This window comes from Ceratina calcarata, unplaced genomic scaffold (assembly GCF_001652005.2).
Source record: "Ceratina calcarata isolate Rehan_Ccalc_2016 unplaced genomic scaffold, ASM165200v1 scaffold260.2, whole genome shotgun sequence".
Lineage (NCBI taxonomy): Eukaryota > Metazoa > Arthropoda > Insecta > Hymenoptera > Apidae > Ceratina > Ceratina calcarata.
Window position 1 is genome coordinate 216,127 of NW_017148113.1, and position 19,695 is coordinate 235,821.

Genomic DNA, 19,695 nt, shown 5'->3' on the forward strand with positions numbered 1-19,695 from the left:
GAACCCGAGGTCTCGATGCTTTGGAATTCCGAGGGATGTTATTGTCATTGAACTGTTATTGATTAAACTGCAGATTCATGCACTGTCTCGACGTTGTATGCGAACTGAGATTCCATGCACGTTTTAGACATTGTAAATCCCTGACCTAACGTAAACCTGACGTGAATTACAGTAGAGTATTTTGTATACGATCGCACGTCAGAGTTATAAAGATGCATTATTGATCTGATCGATCTGGCAATTTGGCGCGGAGCGTAGCGAAAATTTCACGAGGAATGTACTCCTCGAGTATTCACGGTGGGTTTCGAGCACGTGTAAAACCCGAGCATTGATTTATTGGTAACTAGGAATGGCTGATGGCCGGGAGGGAAAAGTTTCAGTGAGTGAGATGAACGTTTGGGTAGGGAGAAAGGGGAGCAAGGGATGGATCGTGACGTTCCTGGCGGGGTCCTCGGGACCGAGGCCCGCCTTTTTACACCGGGTAAGAAAGAGCCGCTTGAGGCCACCATGGTTGAAGCGAGATAAATGAAAAGGCTGTCCCACGGGGGAAGGAGGCAGACGCGGCAGCGAACAGTGAAGCGGAGAGAAGAGAACTCTCCGGTTGTGTGCACGTACGGGTGATCCACGCGCGGAGAGGTGTGTGCGAGCCCGAGGGAGAAAGAGGAATCGAAGGATTAAAACGGAAGGACGGAGAGAGCCGGAGCGAGCCGAGCCAGAAGAAAGGATGTTGGATACACTGGTAGAGGGAGGAGAGGGGTGTACACCAAGAGTGGGAGAGACGGGAGGGATGGAGAGGATCGACCGGGTGGTGCAAGAAGCGAAGGAAGAGAAGGCAAAAAGGAGGAAAAAAGGTGGGATCCCTTAAAAATTGAGACCCACAGAGGTGGGGATCGGAATTTCGGGCCCCGTAAACCGGCCAGTCTCGTGGAGGCCGCCTTCTCGCGAAGATGAGGTGAAGAGAAGAGAAGAGAAGAGAAGCTCGGCGAACGAAAGAAGGAGAGGAAGAAAACCCGTGTGTCGCTTACCCGCGTTGCATGTACCTACTACACGGAACGAGATAGCGAGACACCACCGAGGAAGAGGAGAAGAAAGAAGAAGAGGAATCTGGTGCCTAGTCTACCGTGTACCCGGCATGGACCGTCAGTACACACTCTGCGTACTCGTACCGGCGCACCAGTACCGCACCTACGTGAACAATTACCATCAGCAGGCGCAGAATCATCACCGGTTCCAGCAACGACAGAAACACTGCAACGCGGAACTGCAGCAACGGGAGTGCAAGCAGCAGCAGCAGCAGCCTTATCACCATCAGGAACAGATCTACGAGAACGTTGTGTCCCAATATCGGATGAGGATGTGCTACCACAACGATTACGAAAATGACGAGCAGATTCAAAGGTTCTACTGGGAGCAATGCTACAGACGCGACGACACCGACGCTACTGCTTATTATTATTGTGAATACGTAAGGATTCCTTTTCCTGGATCAACAACGTGCCCTTCGATCTCTGCGGCTCGACAGTCTTTAACGGAGCTCGTTTAGGTGTGAAGTTCACTCCAAGTGCAATGTCAGTTTATCGTTGCAAGTGCAATTCTGGTTCTGTACTCCTAGAGTTATGTAGAGAGATCTGGAAGATCGGTTTAGGATACGCGTCTGAGATCGAAGGTTCAGTTTCATTTTATGTATTGTACATAGCATTAATATTGAACCTTCAGTGGTCTGCTATCAGCGGTCTGGGAATTACTCCTGTATTGTATTTATTATTTTACTGGGATATCTGTTAGAAATGAACATATGCAATTTTCTATTAGGTTTCTATAGTTTTTCTATTAGGAATAAAATATTCCATTCTTACAAGTGGAATTCTGCAATATTCTGTCAACTATTATCGCACATAACTTTCATTTTGTTATTCCGCAATTTGCATTGAGTTTTTATAAAATTTGAATTCGCTACGGTTTACGACCGCTACGAATAAACGTGAAGTGAATACGTAAAAGGCTCTTACATATGAAGAATCATTTGTGCGTGTCTGTCATATATGAAGCGGATGTTCATTGAAACTGAAATACTTGGCTACCGGGAATGCAGCTTCGGTTCGTTAAAAGTGTAATCGTACTTCACTGTTATCTGATTGGAAATGGAATCCTGATTCATCGTCGAGGAATTTTAGTTAATTTATAAATTAACTTCTATTTCACGAGTCTGCTATTGGGGAAGTGGAGTAGACTTTAAAATCTGCTACATTGTATACTGGGAATTGGTAATTGGAGGTCTGTTACAGAAATGATTGCGTTATCTGTTGGAAATGCAAGTGTATTGCATTCCAAGCGTGTAATCGAAACGAAGTGAAATTCCCAGTTACTGTTTCAAGTGGTTTCAGTGCTCTCTTCGTTCCTGCCCATTGGATTTTGTGATTAGGAGAATATTTATTAATTTAATATCGATAGGACTGAATGCTCGTTGAAGTTTTTCAATAATTTTTTCGCATTCATATGGGAAAGTAATTTTTATATGAAAGTTCGTAATTCCTGTTGAATTCCTTGAAAGTGAGGAGGAGCCCGAAGGTTCGAAACCGCGTAAATTACGTGCAGTGGTACTTCCTTGTCTCTGAAAGGCGAAAGAATGCGAGGTCGTTCGCGGCTGTTGCCGAATTTTTTCAGATTAAGTTAAAACACGAGTATTCAATAATATTTTAATAATCTATTAAACCGAAGATAACAGTGGCAATTGAAAACTATAATTAATATTTGTTTATAATTTTTACTAATTAAATATAATTTCTGAATCTAGACTTAACGTGGATTTTTTTATATTTGTTCACAGGCGAAGAAGGAAATCTACGATGTGAAGCAACAAAGGCTGTGCCTAGCCCAGGATGAGTACAATCACCTCAACAACGCTCTGACGACCCTCGGTGCTTCGCGCACAAGTTGTAAGTGCACCTCTGCAATCCTTTACATAAAATTCTATAAACAGACGAATTTTAATTAAGAGTGAATAATATTTTTCGGAGGATTTGTGAAAGAAATATTTGACAATTTTTATCGTTCGATTCCTGGTTTCTTCTTCGCAGTGTGCTCCAGTTCAAGTTCGTTGAGTACCAAGTACGATCCGGATCTGTTGAAATCAGACGTCGCTCTCGCGAGGAGTCGCGTTTCCCGGTTGAAACGGGAACTCGAACAGATCCGGGCCGAGATGAACTGCACCCAACGTGGAGTAGACACCCTAGCGAGGTACGCATGTCATCCAACTTAATGTTTTAAACAGGAACATGTTTTCGACTATGAATAGAAAAAGAAACAGTGAGAATTCTTTTTTCTCGGAATTTTAAACATCACTTTTACATGGAAGAATTTATTTTTCCCACAGCGTTGAACAGAAATTGAGCGGGCACCACGGAGGTTGCTACAACATCACGGAGGCGCAGGCTATTATGACGGAGTTGCGGAACATCCAGAAGTCCCTGAGCTCCGGCGAGAAGGAGAAGGCAGAGCTGATGCAGTCCCTGGCGCAGCTGAAGGACGAGCTGACGCGGTTGCAGCTGTGCGAGGGTAGCCCGGAAGCCAGCACGCTGAGCTTGCCGCAGGAAAAGCTGAGCACAGCGTCTCAGACTGATTTGTCCGGAGAACTGGTGCCGATAGGCACGAGATTAGCCGAGATGGCCAGGATGAGGCTGCAGTACGACGAGGCGAGGAAGAGGATACAGCATATCCAGCAGCAGCTGGCTGATCTGGAGGAGAAGGTGACTCCCGGACAAACGGAGAGCGACAAGGACAAACTACTCCTGTTCCAGGAGAAGGAACAATTATTGCGAGAATTGAGAAGCATCACGCCGCGGACTCGCACGCAGCAAGATATGAAGAAGATCCAGAGCGAGATACGAAGACTCGAGCAAGACCTGAACAACGCGCTCGAGCTGTCGAACAAGACGATCACCGATCGGGTCAGACTTCATGAGGAGAAGCAGTTACTCTTGCAGCAGCTAAGGGACGCGTTGCGGTCCATGGCGATGCTCGAGGGCCAGTTGAAGACCCTCAGCGCCAGTACGCTTTCCGTCAGCAGCAGCTCCAGTCTCGGCAGTCTGAGCACGACCAGTAGTAAGGGTTCGCTGAGTTCTGGTCTCAGCTTCACGGATATCTACGGTGGTCCTCAGTGTCTGGGGCCGGTCAGTTCTCAACAGGAACGACCGGTGGACATGGTCGACCTCCACAGGCGCGTGGAAAGGTTGCTGAAAGGCACCGAGCAGAATAATCTCGTGAGCACGCCGTCGCCTGGAAGGTCGCAGCCTAGCTTATCTCCCAGGTCCAGTCTGTCCAGTGTCAGTCCTCCGGTCTCGCCTCTGTACGAGAACGCGCCCATGGGTCCGCCGCCGGCGTATGAACACGTCGAGATGCAGAGGCGGCAGCACCAAAGACCCGTCGCCTCGGCCAACGCTCATTTAGATGGAAACCAGTTAGAGGACCGATTAGCCGAGCTCAGGCACATTCAGCAGCAGAGCTCGTCGCATGAGCAACCTTGCGGGGTACAAGATCGTTTGAAGTTGGTCGGCGGACCTCATCCGCCTGTCGAATTGCAGTCTGGCAACATGTCACAGGGCAGCGGCCTCGGCAGGCCTGTCTGTGTAATGCAGCAGCACCAAGTCGCCCAAGAACCGCCACCGCTCTCGCCCATCAGCGAGACGCCGCCACCCACGGGTATTCGTTCGAGAGCCAGTAGCTCTGGGACTAATACTAGATCTGTGTCGGCGGCGGTATCTGATGAGAGTGTAGCCGGCGACTCCGGCGTCTTCGAGGCTTCCAATAGGAGGAAATTGCCTGGAGTGATCGGGGACGTTGACTCGCTCGCGCTGGGAGAGATGAGCTTGGAGACGGCTCAGGTGCAGATCAAGCTCAGGTTCGTTTTCAGTTTCATAATTAATATATAAAGTTCTTCATAATTCTAATTTCTATGGTAATCGCTGTACAACATTTTCTACAGTATATTTATGTAGATATTTTAGTTAGTTAATTATTAATTTGTTTCTTTAGATACTCTGTGAGCGACGGGTTGCTCCACGTTGGAATCGAGCGTGCAAGGAACCTAGCTGCTCTCTTTATTCCTAACAACGCGCAAGTGTAAGTATTTATTTGTAATTAAAATTTACTTATCGATATTACAGTGGTTGGATAAAATGTATTTTTATCTATGTTCAGGTATATAAAAGCAGCGTTGCTACCGATGCAGCCGCCCGTGAATCACATGTGCTGCACGAAACCCGTCGTCGATCTGCGTAAACCAACGTTCGGCGAAACCTTCCCGATCGCTGTACCATTGAACAAACTGTACACGAAAACATTGCAAGTGAACGTCTGGTGCACCAACACCGAGTCTGAGGAATGCTTGGTACGATTTTAATTCCTACAATTTGATCATCAAGTATACTTTCATTATTTCGGTTTGATTAACATTTGAATCGATCTGGTCACAGGGCTCGGCCCAAGTGTCCCTTGCAGACTTTAGTCCGGAATCGCCCAGCGTGAAATGGTACAACATCCTCTCGTTCCGGTTCATGCAGCCGTCGGACAGTCTGAGTACGAGCACCAGCAACAGCAATAGCGTGTCGACGAGTGTGGCGACCAGGCAACAGACGAAGCACGACAAGCAAGAGTCCGATCTGTCTGTATACCGCGGCGGACAGAACGCGAAAGAAGAGAGCAGCGACGAGAGCACGATCATCAGCTCGCAGACATCCACGCTGACCAGGAACCAGGGCTGCGACGAGCTTCAAACGGCAATCTCGTTGAGGCTCGAGGAGTTGGCCAATTGCTTGGGCAGCCCCGAGGAAGAGGATGAAAACGGCGGTAGCGAGAGCGGGAGCGAGGACAGTGACGAAGAAGGAATCATAGTTGAGTTCACGATGGAGGACAATATTCTGGAGGACGTGTTAGAGCACGAAGTAAGAATTCATAAAACTCTTGCAGTTTTTTTTGTATTATTGAGTTCGTTTTTTTAATTCTCATATTTTATTATGATAAAGGAGGATGAGGAGTTGAACGAGGAGGCGAGGCAGACCCAGGACAAGGAAACGAACACCGAATGCGTTTTCATCCCTGAACAAGGCAAACAGAGGAAGCTGTCTGCTGCGGGTGCCGTTTCCAGTGCCGTGCACGATGACAAGAATTCGATCGTCATCAAGAGAAGTCAAACGTTTTCACCCAGTGCCGCGGTCAGCAAGAATCATTACATCTGTCGGGTAAGTTTTGTTTCTTAATTTGTCAATCGTATTTTGTCTAGAGAACTAAAAAATTATTGATTACATTTCGGTAATGTGTTTTTATTACTTGTAATGGTACAACGTTTGATTAATTCTTTAGCTAAATCGAAGCGACAGCGATAGTAGCATGCCGCTGTATCGCAGAGGCGGGCCGTTCCAACGCAACTCGGTGGAGAGACGGTCGCTCCGATGGCGAAGACCTCTGTCCGCACTCAGTTGCAAAACCGCTTCTAAGAAATCCAGCAACTTGCCACCAACCGCCAGGACTTCGTTGGACCTGGAATTGGATCTTCAAGCGCAGCACGCGCGGCTGAACAATCTTCAAGACGAGCTCAGCCGGTTGCGCGATTTAAAGCAGAGGCTGGAACAAGCGCGAGAGAAGGGCGACACGGATTTCGCGGCGTGGCTCCTCGAGGATCACAAGTTCCAGAATTTGATGGCACAGGCGGAGAGCGGGAAGAACGGGAAAAGCGCCGAGGACAAGCGAGTCGAGAAGATGCTGAAGAAGACCTCCAAGGAGATCTACAAACTGAGGAAGACGAAAGCCGGGAAGGGAAAACCAGATATCATCTCGTTCAAGTATGTATACATGTGAAATTTTTGTTCTAAATGAACGATGTATTACAGTGTATTTAATATGTTAGGGTAAGATTTTCGTATCACATTAGCAATGTAATGTTTGATTTTGTCTCTCAGAGAGAAGATGGCCTTCTTCACGCGCGTCAATCTGAATGTTCCTGTACTACCGCCGGACGATTCGCCCTGCGAGAACCCTCTAACGTCGTCGCCGTCGATCCAGCATAGGAGACACGCCTCGGAGCCGGTCTGCACCGGTGATTCAACAACGGTGATGATGAGGCATGGTGCTCAGGGTGCGTCGAACCTGGCCGCACGGTCAAACAGTGTTCCTAGCGGGAATGCGTCCGCGAGCAGGACCGAGGGTACCAGGCTGGCCGACGAACAGAACAGTACAAATAAATCGGTGAACGCGAAGGGTCGACCATCATCGTCGGAAGTTGTCCATTGTCAAGAGAACGGACAGGGCCAAGCTGAGACGTTGAAGACAGGGGAGAACGACGGCGAGGAACCGAGGAGGTACGAGTACGTCGTCGACAGGGTCCTCGGCGTCGAAGTGTAATAAGTCTGCTGCGGGTTTTTATGCGTGGACAATATTAAGGTGAAAACTTTTTTAGTAGTACTACTAATTCCGTTAAATGAAATTTAGGATTGCTGAAGTGCCTTGCAAGTTGCGAAGTGATAAATTGACTTTTTTTTGCATAAAAATTCGCAGTCTAGTAATAAGTTACAGCCTAACGTTAGACGTCCGTCACTTCTTTTACGACGATTGGTTTGTCTGAACTTTCGCTCTATTTGGCAGTGCATATATTGCGATTTTAAAGTGAAAGAGGTAAAGCAGTGGGTATTATGAGAATTCATTTCGAACGAAACGATCGAAAGAAAATGAAGATGGAGATAGGTAGTTACTGCCAATTTAGAAGATGACACCGTGATTTCGGGCAATTAGGTGTGAAACGAAAGGATTTGTGAAACTGGGACACACGGGAATTGTTTTCCTCGCTTTTTCGAATTCTTGGTGCCATGCACAACGAAGAAAAGAACGTAGACGAACAACCCTAATATTCGAACGGCACGCGATTACGCTAGTTAAACTAGTACAAAGACGAGGAGGAGGCGCGTCGCCGGTGTTGTTATTGTTTGTTTTTTTTTATAATTATTGGGTATCGACGCGACGACACGATGCCGTGAAGAGGAGCTACTTTTCTAGGAAGCGGAAATTCGCGAAAAGGAGAATAAGAAAGAGAAAAGATACACTGTACATAGTAAATTATTTAAACGAGATTTTATGTTGCGGAAATATTTTTGTTTATTTAATTTTGAAAACGTTTTTCGTCGGGTTCCTCCCTCTCGTGCATCCCGGTTCATTATATCTATGTATTATTAGAATGTTTATCATCATTTCGCTCGCTTCCCCTTGGTTTTTATCTCTGGAGCGCGCGCGCGCGCTCGCACACATACCCCCGTGCACGGACACGCGAAAGGAATCGTGTGAACCGTTGCAATGTTTAAAGTACTCGCAATAACTTATTAATCCATAGGATTCTCGTCGAGGAAAGAGTCGAGGCTTAGGCGAACCAGATTTTAATTTAGGAAAATTCTTAATTACCAAGTGATTTTAATCATTAAAAAACTTTTGCGTGTCCATGTGTATTGACACGGCCCCACCGAGCAGCTGGTCTGCGACTTATTTGAAAATTTTCAAAACTAAGGAAAATAAACTTTTGTAGCCCTGGTCGGCTGAACTTTCGCCTCCGCTACTGCCATTTCACAAAAAATTTTTATCCACTTTCGAAACTCTGTTCAGAATATACAATTGTCCAAGACTTTCCCAAGTGCTCTTAAGATCCGGCGATTACCCTTTGGGATGACCAGTAACAGAACTCATCATCGAACTACACACTCATTGTAAATACGACATTGTAAATACGCATCGACAATCATGTTTATTATAAATATATAGATACAAGTTTATATATCCATGTATTTACATGTGTGTCCGTGTGTGTGCGTACAGTGACTCGCTCGAAGCTATTTTAATGAAGAAAAGAACATTTTATGAATCATTCGTGTCTTATATGTGAAGTTTGGAATTTCATTAGCACTGTGCGGTGTAAAATGTACAAATCGTATGTATATATAAATCCTAGGATCTTCAAAACTGTTGTCCCATTTAAAAAATTTATGTTCGTGCATTTTTTAATTTCGTTTCAATGTGTACAATAAGAAGTGGCCTCGCGACGGTGCTAATAAAATTTGTAGAAACAATTTTTTAATGCAATTTAATAAACTAACGTTGAAATATTTTTCGCGAGTGGCTGTACATACGTGGAGTATGTATACATATGTACGTTAAACACGGCGTGTATTGTTATGTAAGTATGTATACGAACAACAAATTAACGCGATTAAATTTATTATGAAGAATATTTTCTATGAAACGAAGACGAGCAGCTTTCGTTGCTCCCTTGAGGCAGAGTAACGAGAGTCGCACGAATGGAACCAACTCTGTTGTAATTGTAATATTTAATTACTGTTAATAAACGAACGGCGTTGCGTTTCGTTGCGTCGAACGCTGCAGGACGAACATAGTAATTGTCAGCGACAGCGAGTATGCACGCTGACGAATGGCAATGATGATAATAATAATAATGGTAATAATAAAGGAAGGAGAAACGGTGGCGAATAGAACGTGAGAGTAGAGAATGATGGTACTGATAACGGTTAAGAGGATAGTTGATAAAATAACGATAATGTATAAGGAAGTATACACATACACACAGAGAACACGTGCATCATCCGTGAGAATACACAACCACAGTATGACTTGTAAGTAACGTTAAATGGTAGCGATTCGTATGATAACGATTAAATGAAAAAAAAATACAGTATATTCTTGCCATATTATTTTGTATCGTACATTCTTTCTTTCTCTCACAGATCTTCCTCTTCTTCTTCTTTGTTAACGCCCCCTGCAATCAGCTTTTCGAAGTCGAGGTAAGGACCGATTCAAAAAGACCTGTTCGCCATTTTATGTAATTTGAAATTATTCGTGCTTAATTCATACGGTTTTGTTTTGAGAATTATGAAGGGCGATGTACGTTGAACAGGTGAATTGAAGCGAGCAATAGAGAAAAACGCGGCTGCGCGTTTTACCTGCGTTTGCATCGAGTGTGAACGTATACAGTAGATTCGGCAGGCCTGGCGATCGCAGGAGACAACCTGGCCTAGCGTCCCTCCCTCTTCCAGTAGTTTCAGTCAGTAGTGCATCCGGCCGTGATGCCGTTCTGTGGTGTTTTGCGTAACGCGTTGTCATTTTCGCACGGCGCCCTGGCGCAAATCGTGATATTTCTACTCCAGAACTGGAACATCTCCAGGGTGCAAGCCTCGCTGCCTCCGGGAGCCGGTCAGTACATTTGTTATGTTTACAAATACGTTCAACCACCGAAATTCGTTTAATCAGTACGTAAATTCTTGCACTGTAACCATTCTTTACGATTCTGATTTACACAAGTGATTGCATTGTGATTTTTGTTTCTAGAAAAAAGTTTTGTATATATTTGTATTTCTCGGTTGTTCTATTAATTAAGTATCACGAAAGGCGGGAGGGGAATTGGAAGTTCAATGTGCTTTGCCATCGCACGGTGATTCGTGATTGATTCCTGTCAGACAGTTTTCTGTCTCTTAGAACGTAGTAAATTTATTAGCTTTGATAAACATAGGAAAGTTGAAACTTTAGTTCAAACGTTGTTAAAACAATTTCCGTTTGACATTAACAAAATTATTACGAAATTTAGTTAAAAATCTTCGAACTTCATTGAAACTGTTGAATATAATTTGAACTACTGTTTCACTTCGTTTTAAGAAGTTAATTTTTAAGCATTTCTTAAATCGACATCAGAAGTTCAAAAAATCCTGAACCTAAATTTAGTCACGTGTAATATAAGAGGATCACATAGAATAAGTCTTAGATGAGCCAAAGATCACTGTGTCACTATGCGAACTGGATTAGAGATTACGTTCGTACTTACTAAGGTTCGTGATCGTATTGCTGTGCACGAGAACAAGGGAGTTTCGTGTCGAGCCACTCGAAATGGTGTCGTTGATGAAACTAGGTAAGGTGTAGAATGCAGAGAAAGACGGACAGCCTAAGCGATCCGAAACATTGCAAAGTGTAAAGCTCTATTAAAACGTTTAAGTTGCAGGTGTACTCTTAGCCTGATCGATATTATTATCTGCGCCACGATTCTTGCAACGTATCGGTACATATTTAAAAGCTTGTCCTCAATCATAAAAGCATTATCAGAATTCTTATATTTCGTTGTGTATTCATATTTCCTTTTATATGAATACCTTAATCATATATTTATCTTATTGTTAGATTTATTCTCGTATCGATTCACGTTTGTTAATCTCATATTTATTGTTACATCCAGACTTAGGATTCGTGTATGAAATGCATATTCATATTGGATTCTAAAGTGCATACAAACACGTATTGCACAATTCGTTTGAACATGCGGAGCATTTGACACTGGCTGGTTGGTGGAAGTCACGCTTCCTTTCTGAATGTTCTCACGCGACCAGAAACTGTCTCTCGACGAATGATATTGAACTTGAATACCAGAAAATGAATGACAACGCGAGCGAGCCTCTATTAATTCACCTTACAATTCCACAGTCAGTCCAAAAAGTTTCTACACCGTTTCCTATCATTTCTAAATCACGAAACATCCTGTACGATTAATTATTGAGAGAGACTCATAGTGATAAATAAATAATTTTCTTTTATTTATTATACAATCGTTAAAAAAATATCAGAGAATCGTGCAATTAAATAGAACTGATGGATCATATCAAAATTGAGTATAAAATCGTGATCGTATCATGGAATAATGTAAAATTATACTGGTTGATCATTTATGATCACGTAATGAAACTGAAACCAAATACAATTGACGGGGAGTCGGGTTTTAGTGTAACGGAATGGGGAGACTCAATCAGGATCAATTTACATTATTTTCACCATAGGAACTCGGTCCCTTATCGATTTAACACTACCACCACTGGCTAAAAATACACAAGGTGTAGAGTACGTACATATGTACTTATGTACGGGAATCTTTATATCAGACTGTTTGAATTAAGAAGCTTGCGTAGAGGGGCATAGAAGAATCGGTTCTTTCCTTCTCGTAACCAATGCTACATTTATATAATATCCTATACTACGTATCTGTCTTTGTTATTCTATTAAAAGAACAATAAGTCGACTACCTTGCGATAGATAATAAGTAATTCTACTAGGAGTCACGACATGTTTATGGAAACTTTTTACTAGAAATGCAAACAGGTACTTAAATGCACTTCAACTTGTTGAATGAGAAACTTTTTAACTCGTTCCGCAGGTCACAAGCAATTATCAATGTACACCTAATAAGTTCAACAGTTCCGATCTAGAATTTTAAATTATAGTCTGTATTACGATTTATAGTTTTCCGTATCGTATCTATTTAAGTAAATGCATAATCCGTTTTTTTAACTACGTACGTGCATACATACGTGTGAGTATTGTATTGTTTCGTCTGGAGGCAGAGCGACCTGATTTTATGGTCCGTTTGCAGCTTCCGGTGAACCGCGGAAGCGTCGCGCGAGTTCCGCATCTTATTGTCTCCCCGTTGCAATTTTCACGTTCAAATCACCAGCGCAAGGCCTTCACGTATTCTCATGCAAATACAGATTTTCACAAATGCCGTGATAAAAATCGCAACGATTTATGGGATTCATTAGAAATGTTAATTTCAGAGGACGAGATCATTCTCATCGAACACCTGCCGGGCCGCAAAGTGCACCTACAGGATTTCTTCTGGTCGGACGCGAAGGACGCCCCGCCGTGGGTGGACCCGGACCAAGGCTTGACCATATACGAAACCAGAACGGTTCACCACACCGTGACGCTGTATTCACCCGCAGAGGACACGGATGACAATCAGTTCCCTCGCGGCGACCCAAAGGAGCCCCGCTGCACCACTTGCATCGAGCCCACGCCCAGACTGGACGACGAGGATGATCAGAATATTGGAGTCCTCATCGGAGAGGACCCTGGCCCAAGGTATTAACAGATAATCTGATTTATATTGCAAAATGATCATTGAATTCATTGATATTTGATAATAACCGAAAGCAAATAAAAATTGTTTTATAGATATTGGTTGTTGACGGTTCTCCGGGCAGGGGAAGCGATACCACCTAAAATCGAGTTGAAACTGGCTCGTTTGTACAAGACGGCCTTCTCCCGACAGCAGCAACGCCACTTGGGTCTTCTGCAGACGGACCCGAGGTTCCGGAGAATAGCGAGGGGGCACACGCTCTTTAAAAGCAAGGTATATCAGTTTATTAATTGATATATCTCCCTTTTTCTAGTAGACGATGCTTCAACAGTCGAATGAAACATTCTTTTAGCTAGAAAGTCAAGAGGAAGCCGAGAAAGCCTCGTACAAATCGCGCGCACAGAGAAGCGAAGAGGCGACGAATCTTAGACATAGACAGAACGTGTCTAGCAATAAGTACGAGGACCCTATGTTTCCAATTTCTGAAACTGGCAATTTCTCATTGAGACTGAATCTCCTTAGAGAAGGAGAATTAAAATCTTCGAATAAAACTGAGAACTCATTTGTAACGGAGGTACAGGCGGAAACAGGTTTCAGAAATGAAACAGAAAATCGAAGAAGAGGATCTACGAATGAACACAATTTTCAAAATGTGTCTCAATTATTAAATCGCATGATTGGGAAACAAACGTTGAATAATACTGGACCGGAAGATATAAACGAGAGCAAGCGGTCCGAGTTGCGTTCGTTGGATTCCGGAGCGGAGACCGTGCAAGTGCGGATGCAGAATACGAGCGTGACCGAAGGCGGCGCCACGAAGTTGATTTACTCCGTTCACCTGGGTGGAAAGCCTGTGCCAGCAGAGACAGCCGCCAGGGACATGGCTCTTCTATCGCCCCAGGAAGTCGCGTTGGAACTCGGGGCACCGGTTCTAATACAAAGCGAACGTAAGCTTATTTTTAAATATTTTACGTAATTAAAGTTCAAGCGATTATCGGTATCATTTATTCTTCTGATTTATGTGCAGCTTATCTGAAGGAGACACGGCCGTTGGCTCTCTCGAGGAAGAGAGACGCGTGGCTGTTAATTGGCGCGGCTAGCGTCGGTTTTATTCTCCTAGCTTTCATCGTTCTGGGATTAATAGTCGCTGCGAAGAGGAAGAGATCTCACAGTGCGGTGGCTGCGCCTCCGAGTCAGCATACTTTGAAGAAGAACCGGGAATACATACAGGCGACCGGGGGTCTCGACAACAATGCCTTCTCCACATCGGAGTTGGATATTAAGGTATTTTATATCAAAGACATTCAATTTTTAATAAATCTACAAATTAGCCAGCAACATGTTTTATTCATTCAAACGCGCCGTTCATTCATTCCAAGTTTAATGTACGTACTACTTAGAGTTTATATCCAAGGGGTTATTGACTTAACTATTATTGACAAACGGAGCTCGCGTTTCCGCGTTCTTTCGGACTGATTTATTAGGGTAGCAGTTATCCGTATCGATCGCTTCCTATCCGTTTCGTGCATTCTTAATCGTAGACTGACGGTACCAGCCAGAGACATACTCCTGGGTCTCTGTCTAGGACTCAAATTTCTCTGGAGACTCCAGACAGTCTTGACGCGGCAGTTCAGGCCTCGAGCGACGAGGAGGACGATTCGCAGAAAAGGAAGACTAGGGAACCGAGTCCTTGGGAACATCCTCCAAAAAAATCCAGGTACAATTTTATACGTATTTATTATATCGTTATTTTCATGTATGTATAAAAATAATTGTAAAAATTGTACAACGTGTATTGTATGAAAATATAATTGTAGGAACGTCTAATCAATTTGTTCATAGATTGGCACACGGAAAAATGTCGCGATCGAATGCCATCGACACGCCTCGAACGTCGGACTCGATGGACGTGGTTGTTGATCAATTAGAAGCGTTGGATTCATTGGAGAACAATTACAGCAGAACGCAGGAGGAAGAGGAAGCCACTGCCTCGCCCCATTCTTACCTCTCCATGCCATCCTGTAAGCCGTTCCCAAGCATGAAGAGCGTCGAGCCTCTTTCCAGGGTCTTAGAACCTGTCATGGTGAGCTCCCTCATTGTGCAATATAAAAATTGTCTTATGAAACTTGTATTATGAGATTGTTTCGTAAGGACTTATTCATTTGTTCACAGGTGAAACATTTGGACATAGATTCTCCGGAGTTGGTGAGACGCGACAGCGATCACTACGAGCCGGGTGATCAATTTTTCGCCCGGAGTTCCAGTGCTGCTAAAGATCCCGGAGTCGTCGGGCCTATAGTTTGGAGTCTTCGCAGGCAGAACGCATCTACCGAAGGTATCACTCATAATATTAAAAAATCATCATAACTATTAAACTAATTAGTTAAACCATAACTTGTTCCTAAAATTATTGTAGGTCCTGCTTCGGGAACTGACGTTGATGCAGCATACGCGACAGCGTCGAGACCAGTCGGGAAAGCTAGAAGAAGGCTTCATGAGCTGCTGGAGGATTCGTTCAGCCTCTTTGGAAGCAGAGACCCGAAAGTCGAGACGTACTCGCGGCCGACTTCCGCCGCGCGTTCACCGGACGTTCTTACGATATTTTCAGAAACGCGGCCTCGCACCTCGGTACCTGGGAAACCAGTCCCGGACACGAACATGAGTGAAAATGGACGGAGCGTGCAGTTCCGGTCTCGCGGCGTCTGGAGCTCGAGGCCGCTGAGCGCTGGCCCGTTTCACAGGCCCAATCTGCCGGAAGTCGACGCCAGACGCATACTTACTGACAGTCAATTGCCGCCGGAAGACCCGGCGGTGCCGTTGATAGCCTCGATCAAGAGGGAACTCGAAAAGTTCTCGCCTCAATAAAAAATAAGGTATAGTTAATGGTAATTACTATTTATTGGTTAAGCGTATACAAAACAGTATTCGGAATTGCATTTGTAATAATAATTGTACATAATTTTTATACCGCTTCGATTAACCAACATTTGTACAATACGTACTCACGTACAATACAACACGTACTCACTAACATATTCTGATAAGACTGCCGAGAAATGAAATTAGACGAAGTAGAAATTATTTAATTAAAAGTATTTATTGATAATTAGTCATGTAATATACACATGTAAGTTATTACGAGTGATAGTTTTTTTTGTATCCACTGTTAGATTATTTATTACTCTTATCTCTGGTTTCTCATTGTAAATACATATCATCGATTTCATAATTAAATACGAGAGGAATAATGAAATGCATTTAAATAGACTTTATTCGTTTAAGAAATATTTACAGAGTATTTTTAATCTATGATACTTTTGATATTTCAACGAATCGGTCGTTGTTACAAAAGTCCTTGTACGTGTGCTCGTATTGTAATTTCAGTATGGGATATTTCTTGGTAAAGAATTGTATGTATTCGGGATGCGTGGAGTCAACTTCCAAAAGCAAACGTCCCCCTGGTTTCAACCCTGTGGCCGCGTACTTTAACAGAGGTTTGATAATCTTTAGACCATCGTCTCCCCCATCCAGAGCCGCCAAATCTTCGTAACTAGAGATTAGATACGAAATAGTACCATAAATTAAAAGAGAAATAATTAATCAGTCGTAAAAATGATAGATAAGAATGAAGAAATGTAATTACAGTTTAATTTCCGGAGAGAGCGTAGGTATTTGCTTGGTAGGTACGTAGGGCGGATTGCTGACGATCAGGTCAAACGTTCTTGAGCTTAGATCGATATCTTTGGGTGCACTCAACACATTTCCAAATCTCATAGTCCCGTCGTCTTCAAGAGTCGCACGTACCACTGCGACGCGGTCCTGTAAACCTAATTTATCCCGATTCTCTACAGTCAATTCGCACGCCTGCTGATTCGAATCGATCGCAGTGCAACTTACCTAAAAAGCGTTTATTCGTTTCAAACACAATTGTCTAACACTAAACGAATAGAGAACAAATGATATTCGAATTAATTACTGTTTTATCGCTGTGCGCGATTGAAAGGGCTACGGCACCTGAGCCGCATCCGATATCTAAAACGTCTCGGCCCTCGTTAGAAGAAGAACTCAGAGCTTTCAAAACGTAATGAACTAACATTTCCGTTTCCGGTCGCGGTATGAAAATCGGTGGGACCAATTTTAGATTAATATCACGGAAATCCCATTCTCCTATTATGTACTGAACCGGCATTCTACAAGCGTTAATCAACTATCCAATTACATACATCACAATCTGTTCCTAAATAGGATTTACCTAGACAGTCGACATTCGCATAACGAATCCAGTAGATCACGTTGATCCACCGTGAGTTGTTGATCCCGCGAGTTTACTACATCTAATATCTGAAAGTAGTGCACGTCAATAAGCTTGATTACAAGCGAATATACATCGACGAGATGAATTAGACACAGGATGTTTCAAGGATTGTATCAAATGATTCAATTGCATTAATTGTTCATGCTGCATCTGCTGTACCTTCCTAGTTCCAATTACGTGAGCTACGATATGCTCTATCGATTCTATGGGCTCCGTAACACCTTCGCTCTTGAACCGGTCTCCCCATTGCTCGATCGCCTCGCCGACAGTGGGACATCGCTCGTTAATTGTGCACAAACGACGACCGGACGCGATTAACTCGTTGCCAACGAATTTCATGCAAGCCTCGATGCCGAGGAACGCGCGTGCACTCGACAGAGAACGAGAGAACATTGCGTTGCATTAAAAACAGTCGGTTATCTCACGTGAGACCGTATATCAAAACATTGTTCGCGAATCGCGAACTCTGATCGACCTCGTGGGTCTTTTATAGCGGCTGATAAATACCCTTATCGCGTGCTGCCAGCTGCTGGGAAATATGTATTATATTATCGGGGAGGAAATGAGAGCGTTCACGCTATAATAAGCTGTAAATTAAACGATCATCATGCATTTTCAATTATAATCTCATCTGTCAAACATGTGCAGATGATAAATTATAAATTTTTCATAAGGGTACGCGGTAAGTCGACGCACATGCTGCTACCTGACGACTCAAACTCGCGTTCTGGTCGCTACCGCGCCCCTTGATTTTACCATACGCGCGCCATGATACGTTATTGAAAACGACGCGCATGCGCGAGAAAACCCGTCCCATATACCAACACTGTTCGAGACGCCAGCAGTCGCCACCGGTTCAACGTCGCAAAGCAGTCTGCCATGACAGTCGCGGTCGTCGGTGTTGCACGTTACAGTGGTAAAACGTTCATCCGCGATTATTATTGACCGTGCGAACGGGACGACCGATCCGATGGGCTAACCTGTTACACGCGTGAGTGAACAGAGACACGTGTGCGTTCGTTTTACCGATCCGTGTCTCTCGTCAGGAAACCGCACGCGTCTCGGCGTATAGTGAATGGCGGCGGGTGGTGGTGTGTTGTGACGTGTGTCGCGTGTCCGCGGCTGTCAGTTAGCTCGCGTCGATCCCAGATTTTTTCCGCGGACCGCACGATCATCGCCAAGGCTCGTCGCAATACCGTGGACGCGAACGGCATCGAGGTTAGAACGGCTCGACGCGAGCTTATTTCATTCTCTTTCGATAGCGCGGCATTTGTTTACGAGCAGGGCGTCCCGTTGCTCGAAGGTGCGGTGAAAAATGACGTGCGGACTCCCGTTGCTCTTTCGCTCTCTCTCTCTTTCTCTCTCTCACTCCAGCTGCCGACCCTCCCTCTCACCCTCTTTATCCGTGAGTACTACCTATACCTCTCTCTCCGTACCTTTCTACTTTATTCGCTGCAGCCGCTAGACCGGGGAATTATTGAGTGAACCCACGGCCAAAGTTCTGTCACGTTGTCACGAGTACCCTGTTCTCGCACGGGAACGTTAACGACAGCTCTGTTCGTTAACCCGGGATCACCTACGTTTCAGCAGTCTCATGCTTAGAGGTGCATTCTGTTGAAAATGTAAAATTGCTGTGGGAACGTCCGTTTCATTTCCTGTCTCTGTTTCAGATATTTATATAATTCGAAGTTCAGAATGATCGTCCGTATTGCGTTATGTTTTACTTATAAAGTGGTAGATAATTATGTGTAACTTTTTATCCACTGTTCTTCGAATGTCTGAGCATACAGTTCTTGACCTCAGAAAGAATGTATTAGAAATTGTTTCAAAATGTCAAATCACAAGTAATTGAAGGACAGACGCATAGCCATTTTATACGGACAGTACAGAATGTCTGTAAATCGATTTGGCATTTCTCGACAACGTGAAAAGGACTCTGTCTGAGGTGTTTCGTTCTCTAGTAGTCGAACGCCGGAAACGACCGGCCATGAGGGAACGGTTCGACCCGGCCGGTTTACGCCCCTTCACGCGTCACGTCACGCCGCCGTCCACCGAAAATTCGCCAACTCCTGCGGTGTTTCGCGATACGCGTCGCGTGGAAACCTAGTGACTCGCATCACCAGTTATGTCCGTTCACCTATTGCTGGATTCGGTGAGTGCACAAGTTTTCATTCTCTCATTATTGCGTCGCTAGTTTTTCTAATTAATAAATGCATAAGCTTGACGTAACACTGAAAATCTTTCTATCAATCGATCGAGGAAATTGTTCGAAATCTATGCTCGATTTTATATAATATAAAACAGTCGAAATTAGTATGAATATTGGAATAAACGTGAAAACTTGCACTCTGACGTATTTACGATGCATAAATAGTTTGACGAGGGACGAGGTATCGAAAGTAAATAAACGCATCTCTCGGTAACGAGATATCGCGTTCTC

At 44.1% G+C, this 19,695-nt stretch overlaps 4 protein-coding genes across 16 annotated transcripts in view; 3 read left to right on the plus strand and 1 right to left on the minus strand.

Annotated features, from left to right (window-relative positions):
- Positions 1-9,740, plus strand: part of kibra (WW and C2 domain containing protein kibra) — a 42,826-nt gene extending 33,086 nt beyond the window's left edge. For 2 of the 3 annotated variants that reach the window (XM_018021776.2, XM_026812174.1), the window contains exons 5-13: positions 2,828-2,936; positions 3,078-3,237; positions 3,374-4,897; positions 5,032-5,118; positions 5,197-5,386; positions 5,472-5,939; positions 6,021-6,236; positions 6,358-6,836; positions 6,954-9,740. In XM_018021776.2, the coding sequence (XP_017877265.1) occupies positions 2,828-2,936; positions 3,078-3,237; positions 3,374-4,897; positions 5,032-5,118; positions 5,197-5,386; positions 5,472-5,939; positions 6,021-6,236; positions 6,358-6,836; positions 6,954-7,395 (3,675 nt within the window). In that variant the 3' untranslated portion in view covers positions 7,396-9,740. Of the gene's footprint in view, positions 1-40; positions 1,466-2,827; positions 2,937-3,077; positions 3,238-3,373; positions 4,898-5,031; positions 5,119-5,196; positions 5,387-5,471; positions 5,940-6,020; positions 6,237-6,357; positions 6,837-6,953 lie in introns of those variants that run through there. The other variant, XM_026812175.1, reaches the window with a different exon arrangement.
- A 372-nt stretch (positions 9,741-10,112) lies between these two features.
- On the plus strand, positions 10,113-16,162 carry LOC108623338 (uncharacterized). The gene is made up of 9 exons (XM_018021777.2): positions 10,113-10,239; positions 12,636-12,942; positions 13,036-13,213; positions 13,293-13,887; positions 13,968-14,224; positions 14,482-14,657; positions 14,783-15,023; positions 15,113-15,275; positions 15,357-16,162. The coding sequence occupies exons 1-9, from the start codon at positions 10,113-10,115 to the stop codon at positions 15,803-15,805; spliced, it is 2,493 nt and encodes an 830-aa protein (XP_017877266.1). The 3' UTR covers positions 15,806-16,162.
- Positions 16,163-16,193: 31 nt separating this feature from the next.
- Positions 16,194-17,745, minus strand: HemK1 (HemK methyltransferase 1). The gene is made up of 5 exons (XM_018021749.2): positions 17,415-17,745; positions 17,193-17,281; positions 16,917-17,130; positions 16,584-16,837; positions 16,194-16,490 (listed from the first exon to the last, which is right to left on the minus strand). Exons 1-5 carry the CDS (start codon positions 17,646-17,648, stop codon positions 16,247-16,249), a joined length of 1,035 nt encoding a protein of 344 aa, XP_017877238.1. The 5' UTR covers positions 17,649-17,745; the 3' UTR covers positions 16,194-16,246.
- A 343-nt stretch (positions 17,746-18,088) lies between these two features.
- Positions 18,089-19,695, plus strand: part of LOC108623317 (uncharacterized) — a 13,846-nt gene continuing 12,239 nt past the window's right edge. The window contains exons 1-2 of one of the 11 annotated variants that reach the window (XM_026812176.1): positions 18,090-18,859; positions 18,926-19,407. Coding sequence is in view for 1 of the 11 variants with exons in the window: in XM_026812184.1 (XP_026667985.1) it covers positions 19,381-19,407 (27 nt within the window). In the remaining 10 variants the exon portion in view is untranslated. Of the gene's footprint in view, positions 19,408-19,695 lie in introns of all 11 variants that reach the window. The other 10 variants (XM_026812177.1, XM_026812178.1, XM_026812181.1 and 7 more) reach the window with 10 other exon arrangements.